This window comes from Neodiprion pinetum, chromosome 2 (genome assembly GCF_021155775.2).
Source record: "Neodiprion pinetum isolate iyNeoPine1 chromosome 2, iyNeoPine1.2, whole genome shotgun sequence".
NCBI lineage: Eukaryota > Metazoa > Arthropoda > Insecta > Hymenoptera > Diprionidae > Neodiprion > Neodiprion pinetum.
Genome location: NC_060233.1, coordinates 25,165,631 through 25,183,148, shown reverse-complemented (window position 1 = coordinate 25,183,148; position 17,518 = coordinate 25,165,631). Strand labels below are relative to the sequence as shown.

General features: G+C 35.8%; 2 protein-coding genes across 5 annotated transcripts; both read left to right on the top strand.

Annotated features, from left to right (window-relative positions):
• Positions 1–190: 190 nt before the first annotated feature.
• wkd (TBC1 domain family member whacked) lies at positions 191–6,087 on the top strand. 3 transcript variants are annotated; one of them, XM_046610445.1, is made up of 6 exons: positions 191–534; positions 901–1,050; positions 1,759–1,921; positions 3,105–3,672; positions 3,778–4,047; positions 5,644–6,087. In XM_046610445.1, exons 3-6 carry the CDS (start codon positions 1,773–1,775, stop codon positions 5,758–5,760), a joined length of 1,104 nt encoding a protein of 367 aa, XP_046466401.1. In that variant the 5' UTR covers positions 191–534; positions 901–1,050; positions 1,759–1,772; the 3' UTR covers positions 5,761–6,087. The 3 variants fall into 3 exon arrangements, with proteins under 3 accessions (XP_046466401.1, XP_046466403.1, XP_046466402.1); XM_046610447.1 differs by lacking the exon at positions 901–1,050; XM_046610446.2 differs by lacking the exons at positions 191–534; positions 901–1,050 and adding an exon at positions 1,110–1,421.
• Positions 6,088–6,955: 868 nt separating this feature from the next.
• eIF3c (eukaryotic translation initiation factor 3 subunit C) lies at positions 6,956–16,128 on the top strand. 2 transcript variants are annotated; one of them, XM_046610451.2, is made up of 7 exons: positions 6,956–7,112; positions 7,326–7,431; positions 7,570–7,702; positions 7,778–8,053; positions 8,182–8,282; positions 10,002–11,940; positions 15,116–16,128. In XM_046610451.2, exons 2-7 carry the CDS (start codon positions 7,339–7,341, stop codon positions 15,238–15,240), a joined length of 2,667 nt encoding a protein of 888 aa, XP_046466407.1. In that variant the 5' UTR covers positions 6,956–7,112; positions 7,326–7,338; the 3' UTR covers positions 15,241–16,128. The 2 variants fall into 2 exon arrangements, with proteins under 2 accessions (XP_046466407.1, XP_046466408.1); XM_046610452.2 differs by having other exon boundaries at positions 6,976–7,112; positions 7,313–7,431.
• The last annotated feature ends 1,390 nt before the right edge of the window (positions 16,129–17,518 follow it).

Here is a 17,518-nt window from a genome sequence, read left to right as displayed (position 1 = left end):
AAACTAGTTTGTACGTAACAGTGGTACAATAAAATTAAGGAATAATTTTTACAATTACTTGGTTCTTTTCGTTGTGGTCATAATCCTACGATTATTATTAATGTTATTATTAATAATGTAAATATACGGACATTTGTACGTCTTTTTCTGTGAAAGTTATAATCTAATATTATTCTTTTGAGAAAATTCTTCTCAAATACGAATGAAAAAATTTGGACAAGGGATAAAAAAAAACTTGTCCAAAGGTAAAGTGAAAATAAAATCATAATTGTTGTTTTCAATTATACAATGTGTCAAGTGGGTGGATGTTAATTATCTGCTAATAACTCTCAAGAAAAAAAATCGTGAGACAAGTAAAACATAAGAGAATTACTTAAATAAGTAATTTTATATTACTTTTTTTGACCGAGTAATTTTTTTATCGCCATCGTAGTGAGATCTGATAATCGAGAAGTGTGTGCAAGTCATACAAAAGTTACTCGGTCGGTAAGATTAAGTTTTAGATCTACGACGAAATTCCAGTAGCTAGCCGGTGTAAGTAATAAATTTCCACAATATACTTCGACCACGTATTACAGCAGCTTATCGTCATACTCATACCGTCATTGGAATTTGCGTTACAATCCATTGTATGATCGTTATAATCGACCATGTTAAAATTACCCGTGCATTCGGTATTGTGTGAAGATAAAAAATTTCCCGTCTACTTCTCGAGTGACAATATAACCGCGGACTTATGTCGATTCGATTTCAAGAATTCAATCGATGAAATAATTGTATAAATAATAAATTACACCGTGACATCATCGTCGAGTTAAATTCCCAAGTTCGCACACACGTCGAATTTAAGCATCACAATACTAACCAAGCAAAAAACATTTACGAATAATAAATTTTCAGGTTAATTCAACGCAACCCTGGTAATAACTTAGACCGTAGGTAATAAATTCGCATCTCGTCTAGTCAGCGATGAAAAGTTATATCGCATTGTGCTGTGATGTTCGCGTGTTTCTGCAAATGTGAATGATTTTAGTGAAAATCATCGAGGGGGCAAGTATATTCAATATTTTTAATTTATTAACGGTGATGAAGCAGAAAGTAAGAGGCGGAAAACGGGGAAAAATAAAAATCGTTCGCATACGCGTGTTCGGTGTTGGTAAATACAGCGGATCCGTACGCACAAACACGACGGCGACTGTCAAATTAAGGCGGTTCCTTTGCTTTGTCCATCTACGTTAATGTCTGTGATGTGGAAACAGTTATTTATTTGGTGAATTGCGTGATTTCCAAGCAATTCTTCAACCGAGTTAAATATCGTCAATTGATTTCTTGCCTATGTTTATTATCATCCGTGATAAGGTACTTAATCTGTGATAGCTGCAGGTTGCACCACCTACATTCATCAGCTGCAACGAAATAAGGTGTTTTCATTCCCCCATTTTTTGCTGCATACTTAAATTCGGTCTTATATCCGCATGTTTGTCTTTTATGAACGAACTCCGTGACTCGTCATAACAGCAACAAATGTTGTAGAGCTGAACCCTTTCCGCTTTTCTGTGGAGTCTTGAAATTGAATATTATATGGCGTTAATATCGAGCAGACGAATTTGAATTTCAATGTTCGATAAGAGCAGCGGTAGACCTTGAATATCAGTTTGCTAGATATTGGAAAGTTCTTTTGCGAGCATGAATAATTCGTTTCATCATTCACTAGGCTTACTACTTTCGCTTTTTTTATATCCAGCCATTTATATTTAGGCTAAAAAGATGCTATGGCTGCCTCGGGATCACGGGAAAATGAGGAGGACCTAAACGGAGACTCGGGGTCCGAAGCGAGCAGCATCTTTCAGTCTGGATCCGTTATTTCAACTGTACCTGACAGGCATGGCTTTCTGGGAGGAGCGCAGTATAGTCCTGAACCGTAAGATTGACACTCAATAATCCGCAAAAATTCAATCAATTTCATTCTCCTCTTACCACTAATTTTGTTAATATTAAAATTGGTGGAAATATTCTTGTTACGCTGACATAAGTTTGGTTATTATTACGATGCTTATATGATTGAGAGTGGGGGAAGTCCCTATTACGAAACAGGATAAGATAAACTGATTGTTAGTTCAATATTTCATAAAAAGAATGATTAATCTCGATACCCGCCACATCATACAGTAAATAAAGGTGGCTTATGATCCACCTCACAGAGTTCTCCTCAGACTTACTTTTTTCATATCCTGGTGAAACTTATCCTCAAGCTAGATGATCAAATTACCAGTTGTGATATTGATACGGACAATAAACTCTCGCTGGATCCTAGAAAAAACTGCTCTGTGATGTAAATTTATATCTTATAGAATTTGGCTTCTCACTGTGATAATTTTTTACTTGCAAAAAATCGTTTAAAGTATAATTTTTCCTTCAAATATTCATTTTGAAGGAAAAAGACACTAACCGAACACGTTTACTTAAATTTAATTGATTATTCTTTTTTACACTTATCACAGAATTTCTCCAGTGGTGTCAAATATTTTGCATTTATTTTTCAAAGCAAGCAATAAACAGTCTTTCAACAGGTTGTATAGCAACCGGGAATTCTTGGAAAGCCAGGAATTAAAGTGCCTTGAAAAGACGAGAATTATACAGGAATTTTCCACAGCAACTGGGAATTTGCAATGAAATTGCTGTTTCTACATTCACCTGCAGAAAAACGAATTTTTAAAAATTAATATTTCTTCGGAATATCGCTGTTACTTAAAAATTTTTAAAACATAGAAAGTAAAAACATATAAAAGTCAAAATGTAGATTGGTTGGAGTATAGAGAATATGATGGTGTTCAATGTTAATTATATCATGACAACACACAAGCGCCATAGAAATCATTATATACGAATATACGGGAGAAAACATATTTGAAAAAAATAATCAGAAATATACGGAAATTATACGGTAATCTTTTATTCTGATATCACTGGACATCCTGTTCAAAAATCTGCTCAGAACTTGAACCTTTACTTCCTTCTATAGTCTTGTAAATCGAAATGTGAAGTGTATATCATCAGATATTCAATAACTGCCTAATAACTACTGATTATTATTTTTCGAACAGAAGACAGATTGTGCCGCCAGAGGTAATACTTCGAAGGGAGCGAAAATGGCTACGAATGTTGGGAAAATGGAACAACTTTATGTCAGCAAACTATCGCAAAGTCAGAGAGAGATGTCGGAAGGGAATACCACCATCTGTGAGGCCACGTGCATGGCTCTACCTCTGCGGAGGAAAACTGCTGATGGATGAAAACCCGCACTTATATGCAGAGCTGATTGCCAGACCTGGAGATCCGAAGTACATTGAAGATATACGGAAGGATCTTCACCGGCAGTTTCCTCAGCATGAAATGTTTGTTGAGAATGCGCCTGGCCAACAAGAATTGTTCCAAGTTCTCAAGGCCTACTCCATTCTCAACAGCAAAGTCGGCTACTGTCAAGCTCAGGCACCCATCGCAGCATTTTTACTCATGCATATGCCCGCTGTACAGGCCTTTTGGTGTCTTGTCGCGGTCTGCGACAAGTATTTAGTGGGTTACTACAGTCAAGGCATGGAAACACTGCAGCGTGACGGAGACATTTTGTTTGCACTTCTAAAGAGGGTGTCTCCAGTTGCTTACAAACATTTGGTCAGTCAGATATTTGTTACACACATTAGTTATAATCCTGGTTTTTCCGTTTTTCTGGTTGTAAACTGCGAAATTCTCATGGATGCTTGTCGCTTGTTATTACAGAAGAAACAGAAGATGGAGCCAATTTTGTACATGACTGAATGGTTTCTATGCGTTTATACGCGAACATTACCCTGGGAGAGCATTTTGCGTGTTTGGGACATGTTTCTTTGCGAAGGAGTAAAGATTATCTTCAAAGTTGGACTAGTTTTGCTCAAGGGTTGTCTGGGCCGCTCGACTCTCACCAAACACTGTCCAACCATGTATGAAACTCTTCAACAATTGAGGAATCCTCCTCACCAGCTCATGGAGGAGGAGATGCTCGTGAATCAGGTAACATTTTGACACTATTCCGCAGATTATGTCATTAAAGGCATGGCCACTTGAGCACTATCGATTAAAATCTTTGTAGAGACTCAGTGCTTTTTTGTTGCCAAAATTCCGACTTTGTCACTCTAGCCATTTTGACAAATTCAATGGCGATGTTAGGTTGAAAAAAGCTAGCACCGTCACAAATAAAAAATGAAGATAAAAATAAAATAAAAATGGTATGTTTAATTGCTAATTAGTTGCTTAACCTTTAGGCTGCAGCTTGGCCAGTATACAGATCCGTTTCAGCAATTACGCGATCAGTATTTACTTCTAGAATTAGTTACTCTGTAAAACTACTGCGTGATTTTGTTACTTGCGTGCATTTGGTCGAAAACCATTACTAGTGTGATAAAAATACGGAACGAAAGATATTTCGCGTAATTTCGTACGTTTATCGTACTAGGGGTGGTTTTCGGCCAACGTCAGGTGAGTTACGAACTCACGCCATCGATTTTGACAAAGCAACTAATTCTAAAAGTAAATACCGATGGGAAGAGTACAATTTCGAAATTTTTAGGTGAGTTGAAAAATTAACGACGGAGCCAGGAATCGAACCTGGTATCTAGAGATGCTTTGCCGGAGACTTACTCCACTAGACCACCTAGCCGCCCTGACTACACTGTCATTAATTTCTCTCATCACCTGTATTTCGAAATTGTTTTTGTTTTCGTGTGCCATTGAATTTGTTTACATTTGAAATTCGTCGCGAAGAGACACATTTTTGACTAGTGTGTGAAGCTTGTTGGTATGTGCACACATATGCTGTATGTGGCTATTAATGTGAAAATTAAATTCACTTAGCCATTTATTTTTGAACGGCGGGGCGTTCATTTTGGCGATATGAACTACGCATATCATATTTATAGCGAGAAAAATTTGCTAGAGGAGAGTACAATTTCGAAATTTTTAGGTGAGTTGAAAAATTAACGACGGAGCCAGGAATCGAACCTGGTATCTAGAGATGCTTTGCCGGAGACTTACTCCACTAGACCACCTAGCCGCCCTGACTACACTGTCATTAATTTCATATTTGTGCACATACCAACAAGCTTCACACACTAGTCAAAAATGTGTCTCTTCGCGACGAATTTCAAATGTAAAGTAAATACTGATCGCGATATTGCTCACATAAAGAATATTGTGTAATTTCATATTTTCACTACACCACGGGTAGTTATCCAAGCTGGGAGTTGATAATTTCACATGTATTTCTTCGTGAAATTCAAGCAACTAAATAGTAGCTAAACATACCATTTTTATTTTATTTTCATTTTCATTTTTTACTCGTGTTAATGCCAATTTTTTTCAACCTAATATCGCCATCCATTCTGCTAAAACGACTGGTGCAAGAAAGTCAGAATTTTGGCAAGAAATTAGCAACAAAAGAGCACTACATCTCTACATAGATTTTAATCGATTGTCCTGAAGTGGCAGTGTCACCTTTAGAGACACTCACAAATAGGGTAATGAAATGAGTTTCTTACAAGTAAAAATTCATTCGGACTGGAAAGAACACTTATTGTTAGTATATGATATCCATATTTCACTCCAATACAGATTCATAGACTGAAATTGAGTGAAGAAGACTTTGAATATGAGCACCAGAGGCAAGTGGTTCGTAGAAAATCGAAAGACCAAGCACCTCCGCAGCCTACGATGAACGGAACTGACTGATTGAAAAAAGAAAGCATGAAAATGGAATCAACAGCTATCAAGAAAAGCTCTTGAACATATTCCCTGAAATACGATGTGCCTTTTCCACAAGTATATCATATAGGTATGCATATATGTAATGCACAGAGTATGAAGTCTGTTCATCATAGTTAATTGAAATATTAATTCATATTATTATTATTATGTTATTAATTATTATAATCTATGTTGAAGAATGAAAACACGGTGTTTTATGCACATTCCCGCAGTAGATAAATTACATACTTAGTACCTTTGTTCTATTCACATTGTTATTACGATTGTTGATAATACAAAACAAGCACAATATTTTTGTTATAGCTATATCATATTATTTAATATAAAAACAAAGTATTTTGTTGTGCTGTATCATCATTATATTATTATTATTATTATTATTAAACTATATGCTCCATTGTCAATATTTATGTACAAAAAAATGCGAAACAAAACTTGTATACCGTACTGTATTTTTAAATGAATCGTATCTTATACGAATATATCACAATAAAAAAATTCGACTTATTAGTAACGAGTGAATAATCAATGCAACATTTTAGGACCCGAAATACTGAGTCGAAAATTCTTTGAGAATAAATTCACTCATGTCATTATCTCTACATATGTCGCGAGCACACTTTAGGTATGTATGTACTTGGTTGCAGAAACTTCACCATCGTCGAGTCGGTGTACAGTATTTACATAGTTTTTAGTAATCCTTATTCTTTGTATTTCATACATGTAAATGTAACAATGTATGTTGGCGAAAGACCCACTGGGAAAAACCGCGTAACAATCGCCATTGCAACAGCTTGTTAAAAAATCCGCTAGGTAGTGTACACTGTCTGACAATTTGACATGATCCGAAATTTCAATGACGTATCCGCGTCTATGTATATCTATTTTATTACAGGTTATAATTGTCGACGCCAAACTTATTTCGTTGCAATCACGGTCTTACATACAGGTCTGGCAACGAAGTTAGTGGGGGTGGTTGATTTCACGGCCGGTTATTTATCTCACTTTGTGGCCGCCAGGTCGGCGTGGTGATCGAGGGATGGATAATCAACGCGTGCGCAATGCATCGCCATCATAATAATAATATTATTATTGGCACATTTTCATCCGACCATCCCTACCCCACGTACATCCCGAGATAGCAGCGCTGCGACATGTCTATTTCAAACACTAAAAACCACGGACAAAAAGAGAACCACGCCGCTCTGTAGAAAATTGGGCTTCGTTGCCAGACCTGTATGTAAGACCGTGGTTGCGATCGGCCTCTTTACATTGAACGGCTACCCGTAAGGGGATTTCTTCGCAGGCGATCACAGGTAAATCGATTAACGAGTTATCACGGTCTGTATAATAAAGAAAAGACTTCCTCTGTAGGATGATCAAATTTCTCCTAAATATTACGGCCCCCAATTGTGACTAGGACTTAAAGTCAGGCCAAAGCAGTCTATTTTACTGTGCCATGTGTTTGACAACTCATTTGTAAGCAGTGCAAATCAGCAGTGATACATTTGTACAGTTTAATTTCACAGATTCAGTCTAATCATGAGCCGATTTTTCGCCACCGGATCGGACTCCGAGTCTGACAGCTCGTCTGAGGAGGAACAGATTCAGAGGCCCACAGGGGCAGTTTATACGGTATTTTTCAACCTTGCCTTAATCTAACCTTAAATCACGTTGAAGTTCGCTACCGTTATGTGACACAAACAGACTTCGATCGTCTGGTTTTGGTTATCACGCATCTCACCTTTGTAAACGAATAAATTTTCTTTACAGTTCAGTGATGATGAGGAAGAAACAAAGCGTGTTGTGCGCTCAACAAAAGAGAAGCGTTATGAGGAAATCACAAATCTGATTAAACTGATTAGAAATTACAAAAAAATCAAGGATATGAGCAGCATGCTCACAAGTAAGTATTAGTATTATGCGACCTTATGGTTCGGGATTGTATGGAATAAATTAACGCTGGTGTTGGGGGTTCTAGGTTTCGAACAGTTGACGCGAGCTTATGCAAAGGCACTGCCAGTTATTGCCAAGGAGGAAAATGGCCAGACGCCACATTTTTACTTACGATGTTTAGTCGAGTTGGAGAATTTTATTACTGATGTTTGGGAAGATCGTAAGAATATGTCTAAAAATAACTCCAAATCGCTCACCTCTTTACGCCAGAAGATACGGAAATATATCAAGGACTTTGAGGAGGATATTACCAAGTTCAAAGAGAATCCTGACCAGGAAGATGAAGATGAGGAAGAAAAAGGTGCAGTTTCGATTATCAGAGTTGAATATTACAGTGTTAACGCAGAGAAATATGTAGATATAATTTAGTTACCTCAACTAAAGCAAGTTAATGTTACATATTATTAAATATTTAACATGATTACATAGCTGAAGAGGCTGAGGAGTCGGATGGAGAAGAAGATCGTGCCAACGCCTTCAAGAAAGCTAGTTCAGCAGAAGCAAATGCTCCTGATGTTTCGAAATTCAAGGTTTGAACGTGGTTACATTATCGTATTAATTGAGCTCGTTAGTTGGCCAAAATTGATACTTTTTATCAATTGTGTTATAAATTAGTCGTTCATTTAGCATTTATCAAATTTTCATTATATTTGTAGGGTTTGATCGTGGTCACGTTACCGCATTAATTAAGACCGTTGGGTGGCCGAAAATCAATACGTTACAATAATTTTATTATGAAATAGTCGTTCGTTGAGTCTATCAAATCATTATATTTGTAAGCTACGAAGATTTCTTTAAAAATAGAATATACTTCAATTATGAACAAAAGCATAAGTATCCATGCTTTCTAAAAGGCATTGAAATGTTTAAAAATCTCGTAGATTCATTTGATTTCATTCTAGAACCAATAATTTCATTTAGAAAACTATTGTCTGCAAAGTTGCTGAAGTACTTTTTTTTTTTTGTTATCATGCTGGCACCATTAAATATTTAGTTACATAATATTGCACTAGTAGTATTCATCGTCAACTAATGGCAATATTGAATTAACTAGTTTAAAAAAATTATCTGGCTTAGTGACAGTGTAGAAAATAATCTTCTGATTAAAATGTAACGATGTATTGTGAAATGGAAAAATTTACTAGAGTTCTATTTATTTAGAAGCAATTTGAAATAAAACAGCCATATCTAAGCTTATGTTTAGAATTCCAGTATTTTCTATTCTGGCATTTTGAAAGAGATCTTTGGAATATAACAATTTGATTAATACGCAATGTCCGACTATCTTTAAGGGATCATCACAGTGTGATCCTCCGAAATATCACTGATTTTCGCGATTTTTTTTTTATAGTTAGGATAAGCTAATCGGTTTGGTTTTTTTTTTTTTACACATCAAGGCAGTGATGAAGAATATAAAATGATTTTTTGTAAGTTGATTTATTTATTGTTTAATATTGTTTTAAATTATTGAAAAGTCCGGTTCAAAAAAAAGGTCCTGCATGGTGTCCAGGATTGCGGTCTTAATCCTGATCTGAAACAAAAATTACAAAAAGATTATTAATCTGTAGGAAAGCCGCTATCGTGCTATGGACGCTTTTTATTTTTTTATTTTTTTTTTTAATTTGACAAAATGGCGGCGGTTTGAACAAAACGTATCGAATTTAGCTTTTTTTTTGACGGTTTTTCGTAAAAAAAATTGAAAGATTTAAAAAAAAAAGCTTCCATAGCACGATAGAGAATGACGTAAAGAATGTTCTGGCAAAATTGCAAATGGATAGCTTGAAAACTCTTCCTTTGAGAGTGGACACCATTCCGAGAAAAACGCGTTTAAAGATTGAAGTTAGAAAATTGTAGATATATCGTTTAATTACGATCAATCGGCGATGCCAGGTCCATACAATATTCCCTCTGCTTCCTCAAATTGTTCATTTCCTGCAGGAACGTACACGCGCAGGTAGGAACAAGACAAAAGGAATAACAGTTGAACGGGGAGACAAACGCGGCAGATGTCACATTCTGTTCCCTTTCTCTAGGAAATGCTGTAGTGACTGAAATAATTCGAATTTCGTTAAAAAATTTGACAGACGTTTATAATAGTGTATACTATTCGATAGTGCAAAAAAAAAAAAAGATTTTTTGAAAATTTCACACTGATGATCCCTTAAATAAAATTGAAAAAAGGGTCGATTTTTTGCCTCACAACTACTTCAATGTCTTTTATTGTTTTCATGACTTTTTTCCGTTTGTAGAAAGGTCCAACGATCGACGGTGAGGAAGCCAGCGACAGCGATGAAGATTGGGGAAGTGATTCTGACAGTGATAGCACATCAAGCGATGACGATGGCCAGTACACAAACATTCGCGAAAGATTCATAAAGAAAACAACAGACAAAGATGATGACGAAGATAAGGCAAAGAAGAAAGAACAACGCAAAGAGCGCAAAGACAAAGAGAGAAAGAAGAGACGTGATGAAGATGACGGCGAGGGTGAATGGGAGACTGTGAAAGGAGGTGTGGCAATACCGTCAGAAAAGCCTAAAATGTTCGCCAAGGATGCTGAGATAAATGTGCAGGCCGTGTTGAAGAAACTAACTGAGGTGATAGCTGCACGCGGTAAAAAGCGAACAGACAGAAGAGAGCAGATCGAACTACTTCATGAGCTGCAGTCGATTGCTGAAACTCATAATCTCGGGCCAGCCGTCGCCGTCAAGATAAAGTTTTCTATAATCTCTTCAATATTTGATTATAACCCAAAAGTTTCCGATGCGATGAAACCTGAATACTGGTCAAAGCTTCTTGAGCGCATATCGGAGATGTTAGACATGCTTCTGAGCACTCCAGATATGGTAATCGCAGAAACAGTCTCTGAAGACTCAGAGGAATACGAAACACCGCCGTACAAGCTGCATGGTTGTGTGCTGACTCTGGTCGAGAGATTGGACGAGGAGTTCACCAAGCTGCTTAAAGAGTGCGATCCGCACAGCAACGAATACGTCGAGCGACTGAAGGACGAAAAACGCGTATCAACGATTATAGACAAGGTGCAAGAGTATCTGGAGAGGCAGAGCGTAGTATCAGAATTGTGTCGGATTTACCTTCGCAAGATCGAACATCTTTACTACAAGTTTGATCCGACTGTGCTGAAACAGAAGGATGGCGAAATTGCTTCCAATGTCGTAACGTCGGTCCAAGTTATGGAAAAATTGTGCAAATTTGTCTATGCAAAAGATGGTACAGATCGTTTGCGGACCAGAGCTATTCTTTCGCATATTTACCATCATGCGCTTCATGACAATTGGTTCCAAGCTCGAGATCTGATACTGATGTCCCATTTGCAAGAAACCATTCAACATTCAGATCCGGCTACGCAAATACTGTACAACAGAACGATGGCTCATCTTGGGCTTTGTGCGTTTAGACATGCAAACATCAAAGATGCTCATAATTGTTTGGTTGACTTGATGATGACTGGTAAAGTTAAAGAGCTCCTCGCTCAAGGCTTGCTGCCGCAGCGGCAACACGAACGAAGCAAAGAACAGGAGAAGATTGAAAAGCAGCGTCAAATGCCGTTCCACATGCATATCAATCTCGAATTGCTGGAATGCGTTTACCTCGTGTCTGCTATGCTTATTGAAATTCCTTACATGGCTGCGCACGAATTTGACGCCAGGCGAAGAATGATCTCTAAAACGTTTTACCAACAATTGCGATCTAGTGAGAGACAGTCTTTGGTCGGTCCGCCAGAATCGATGAGGGAACATGTTGTTGCCGCTGCGAAAGCAATGCGGAACGGAAACTGGGCTGCCTGCAACAATTTTATCATCAATGAGAAAATGAACGCCAAGGTTTGGGATCTTTTCTATCAAACCGATAAGGTTCGGGCCATGTTGACAAGGCTGATACAGGAGGAAGCGCTGCGAACTTATTTGTTCACTTACTCGCATGTTTATGACTCGATTTCAATGCCCACACTGGCAGAGATGTTCCAGCTGAAGCGCCCCGTAGTTCACTCGATTATCAGTAAGATGATAATTAATGAAGAATTGATGGCATCGCTCGATGACCCGACGGAGACAGTTGTGATGCATCGCAGTGAACCCAGTCGTTTGCAATCCCTGGCTTTGCAGCTCACTGACAAAGTCAACAATTTCGTTGATTCTAATGACAGGATATTCGAATTGAAGCAAGGTAATATCTCCGTATTTATCAGATTATTTGTATCTATGAATAAAAGTTTGTATTCATTATATTACACTGTTGGCATTGAGAAGAAATCAAAAGTTGGAAAATGGGAAAAGACTGTTTAAAGAATTTCCAGCAATTTTATTTGTATCAATGATGGTAAACACAAATGATAGAACTATTCGACCATGTAAAAGAAATGAATCTGAACCAATCTCACTAACACAAGTTAAGTTCTTAACAGTTTGAGAAAGGATTTTATAATCAGAACGTACAAAATGCACAATCTCGTCTGTTGTCGAGCCAATTCCAAAGTTTTGTTCATCAGAGATTGAATAAAAACGTTTTACAAATGGTTATCATCAGAGTGGACAAAAACAGATTTGTATAAGTATGCTGAAAGAAATGTTTGTCAATAATTACAGTTGCAGGTTGTAATTATACTATAATATCAAGTTTTTTAATCTTTGTTCAGCAAAGTTGTAGGGATCTGATTAGCGATAAAAATGAGCCCAAATCGTTAGAATCAGATAAAAAAAAACACCAAAAATTGATCGTTTTAAACATTGCAATAATAAAATATTTTCTCAATTTGTTGACATTTTAGTTGGTGTTGTTCGAATTTGCTCGCATCCACTGTGACATAGTAGGAATATTATTTCATTCGCGTTTGCCGTCATTGGCGCAAATAACATTACTGCGGATTTTTGTTCTTTTCCCAACTTTTGATTCAGACGCCTCAGCTGAGTTATTGTTAAGAATGTAATGAGATGTACAGTAAAGTCAAAATAGTAACAAATCAAAAACGTAAGAAAGCAAGGGTTTCAAAAGGGCAAGTAAAGCCAATCAAGTTAAATCTAAATAAAAAATATACTTGTGATTCGTAAATGGTATATTGTGTTACTAGTCCGGAAAGTAGGTGATCTCCGGTGAGTGTGAAATTTGCAGCTTGAGCCAAAACGAGCGGTGTAATCACACGAATCATATTTTATTCATCCGTACGTGTGACGATATTTTTTCCAATACCTGTGAAGCAAAGTTTGATTTGAGAAGGAACGAAGGTGTCATTGACAGGGCGTGAAATTGCGGTCCGGTAACTTACGTTTAAGGCGGTGTCCTAGTCGATTTCGACGTTGATGTACATATTTTAAAATATGGAAGTCTGCGTATCTCAAACGCGAAGAAGGGCTTTTTTAAGCCCCATTCCACTTGCAATTCTGAACAAAAACAAAACGTTTTCATTCGATGCAGAAATCAAGATGTATTGAAGTGTTTTTGTTCAGAATTGCGTATAAAATGGTGCTATTAAGCCGGTTTTTGCGTTGGAGATATGTAGACTTTGGTACATGGAGATATATACGTCAATATCGAAATCGACTGGGGCACCCCCTTAATGACACACTGCATAAAATTAAATTATTTGAAAATGCGTTGGCACCAAAGAAAGCCCTAGCGTGAAACTGAGCATTTCAGTTGTACTCCTGCGCCAACATTGTTTTACTGTACTGTTTGGAAATAGGGCACTTGATGTAGTCTCCACAAGCGTTGAAAATCAAACTTTTCAAGCAGGTGTCGGAAAACAATCTTTAAATTTCAACTGTGAACAACTCGTTATTGACAGTCTCAGACTAATCATTTTATTCTACTTTTTTCAATGAAAAATTCAATATAGTGTCTTCTATTCTAATGAAAAGTAACGTATTTCACCCGTTAACAAATTCCCTACAAATTGGTTGGGAAAGTATTTTTTCCAAGCTCGTCAGTTCGCAACAAAAATCCGATAATGTACAATCGTTATAATTTACGGATGATAAAATTATGATTCAGTTAAAAATAAATTATTGACATCAACAGTCTAATTCAGAAAATTTGTGCAGAAGTTATTTACAAATAGAATGAGCTATTGTTCGTCTAAGTCAAACGCGAAATATGAATTTTTTACTAAAAAAAATGGTAGAATAATGTATTTAGCCTCATGTTGTTGATATAATGAGGTATATACGGTTAGAAATAAAACGTTTAAAAAAAATTCTATCACATGAGCTTTTCTAGTTATATGTAAGTAGATTAGCTACAGCGATATTGGAGAATATTGTTCCTTCACTTTTTTGATCTAACTGTGTGTCCCAAGATTTAGGACTCTATGAGGCATTCTATGACATCTCGATCACGATTCTACATCAATGTCTCCGATTGGAACTATAATTTTTTGTATGATAATACATGACGAAAAACGCAATCGCAATTTTTTTCAGAATCTTTTGATCTGGCATATCTAAAGTATGATTTGAAAACTTGAAAAAAATCCACTTTCGAAAATTTTTAATAATTCAGGAAAGTCTTAAAAAATATAACAAAATTTTTGATACCTATTAGAAGATGAAAATTTCATAACTTCAGAAGATAAATCAGAAAAAAAAATCATTATTATTCGATTGCATTTCGGAAATAAAAACGAACATAAAAGCTCATTATAATGAGCTTTAATGTTCATTCTTATGTCAAAAATGCAATCCAATAATAATAATTTTTTGTTCTTTAATTTTTCTTATTTATCTTTTGAAGTTATGAAATCTTCATCTTCTTATAAATGTTGAAAATTTTGTTGTATTTTCCTGAAGTTTTTCAGATTTTAGAAAGTGAATTTTTTCTTTCAGTTTTTAAATCATACTTCAGATACACTGGGTCGAAAAGTTCTGAAAAAATTGCGACTGTGTTTTTCATATACTGTTATGGAAAAAATTGTAAAGTTCATATGAGAAATCGACATAGAATCTTGATCGAAATGTCATGAAATGCCCCCTGTACATCGTATTGACGTGTCGCTGCCTTTTATGCAAACATGTCGGAAAATTGAAATCATTCGATCGTTGCGTATCTTCTTATACCGAATTATTATTCTATACTACCATATATACAGAATTAATCGTCCGAGACACAGAATCTGTTCAATCTATCTTGAGTACCATTTTTTCACTTGGAATCCAACTAAGAGTGAAAGTTTCTAGGTTCACAAATTATTCCTGTTGAAAGTACTATTTGTACTCTAAATTTCATATATGATAAAGGAATCGGTCGCGTCATCACAGTTTATGCGAAAAATTCTGCAGAATACTAAGATGTATTAGTGATCTAGACGCTCTGGCCGATTCATCTTTAAAGTGCTCTATTCATGTTACAGGAAACTTCTTCTCAAGAAGCGGCAACCAAGGGAACTTCCGTGATCGTCAGAATTACAATCGCCAAGGTCAAGATTGGGGTCGCCAAAGGCGCGATCGCAATCGTGAAGATAATCGCAATTATTAAATTACTATTCCACCATACAGAACTACATATTAAATACGCATACAATAATTGCCTCGGTTGAAACTTCGCTGTACATTCATAGTTTCTGATGTGGTATAAAATCATTACGACGATAAAAAATCTTGGCTTATTTCATTTTGAATTTGAATGCATCGTTTCGATTTTCAAATGCGCATTTGTTGTTAGATTCAGGTGTTGGAAAATTATTATATTTTTTGCTGTGCGTTCTAAAATACGTATTCATATTTCTCATGGTATGTTAAAAGTACCTATGAAGTATTTTTGAATAATTTCAACTCATTAGATAATCGATGAATTCTTTATTTACGTACTTTCAACTACTTTTCTTTACAACAATGTTATGTGACTAAAGATATTTATCTGAGAAGTAACTTAGATAAAGTTTGGACTGAGACTTGATACGGTATATTATTTGTAAGTAATTCAATTTTTTGATATTAGGAGTTTGCTCACGTAATACAGATGATCGTCAAATATTTTCAGTCATCCATTCCCCCTTACTGTATCTTTTCCACGAATATTTTTTTCTGTACAGTCACAAACTCAACATTTGGCTCAATAATCTTGGTTCAAAAAGTTCAAATTACAAGTAATTTCACATATTAAATTCTTCGGGTATACATATGGATAAATTATAAAACTTTGTAGATTTATTAATGCAATGTCTTCTCATTCTAGACATGTACCATGTGATTATATCGTGAAAACTGAGACGTCCGGTCGTGAGTGAAACGTTATGTTGCACTTTTTAGTAAGATTGTCGTTGGGATAAACGGTAAAAAATGTTTGCCTTAATATGTACTTATGGTAGTAAAACAGAATTACTCATATTAATACAGGATGGCGACAAACTGGGAAAACCAAGAATAGTCAGAAAAATTCGTCAATCGGGAAAAGTTGGGTAAAAGTTGGAGAATCACGTATTTTCGTCGCGAAAAATGTATTTTTTCTCGTTTTTCCTCTCAATCAATTGAATTAGAATTTCCAATTGTGCGCCGTAAATTCGGTAAAACTTGCTCTTAGAAATAATGTTCTATTATCATGTCCTCCCTCCTTTGGCACACAATTTAAGGCGCCGTTAGTCCTAAAGAGTGGTTAAAATATTGTAAGTTTGGTGGCAAAAGTTCAGGGACTACTGAAATTCGGAAAAATTGAAGAATCTTAGCACCTCTGCTGTAGTATTTGGTGTAATCGGAGCAATTTGAATTCGATTTATTAAATAACAGAATCATTCAACGAAGTAGAGCCCTATAGAAATCCTCATCTCTGATAGGATTTGACGGCGCGCTACGAGCCATAATTTTTGTCTCAAGAAAAAATAAAAAAACAAATAGATTTCAGGTATTAGAATTCTCTACAAGTTTGATAATAGACATTTTTTCGATATATATCACGAGAAAGGACAACGCAGCAAAAAACAGGTTTCAAACTCGTCATTTTTTACTTCTTCGTTCGATATCTCAACAACAATCAACGGTAGGTGAAAAATTCATATAACCTAAATTGTAGGGCGTCAAAAAAGCAACAAAAAAGTATATAATCGCAATTTTCGTATCATGACGAAGCACCGAGTTATCGTAAAAAAAAAACAAAATTTAACCCTTTTTTCAAGATGGCGGAGAAAGCTCATATGAAATCTTGGTCGAAAATTTCAAGTTAAGCTTTTCTAAGCTGCCTCTACATAATATAGGAAATCAGCTTTCTTGGTTCATTTGCATTTATTTGCTTTTTTTTCGGATATAATGACCGTACTAACTTCGAAATAATTAGCATTGAGCTGCATTTTGATATAATTTCTGATATTGTTATCACAAATAACACACTAAAAATTACAATCGATTGGTCACTAAGAATCTTTCAAACGATGCCTAAATGCAATAAAAAAACCAGTTTTTTGTAGTTTTTTCTAATCCGTCAGTCCTATTGTAAAAAAGGTACACTGGAACCTCGTTCGAATACAGTAGTCCAGGGAGCTTGTGTTGATAATTCTTTAAAATTACGCCATTTTTCATGTTTTTATGCATTCCAATACCTGCTTGAGCTAAACTCATGCAGATTAAGAATCTTTTTGGTTTTTTTGTCTGAGATGACAATAAAACGCGGAATCGTGGGAACCATGAAGCAATTTTCTTTTAATATCGGAGATAGCGCTTATTTATAATCTTTTTTTCAATAGAAAATTTTTAAAACGTCCTTCAAATATGCGTAAATACGTAAAAAAAGAGAACAGTACAGCTTCCTTTCAGAAAAGTTGTAA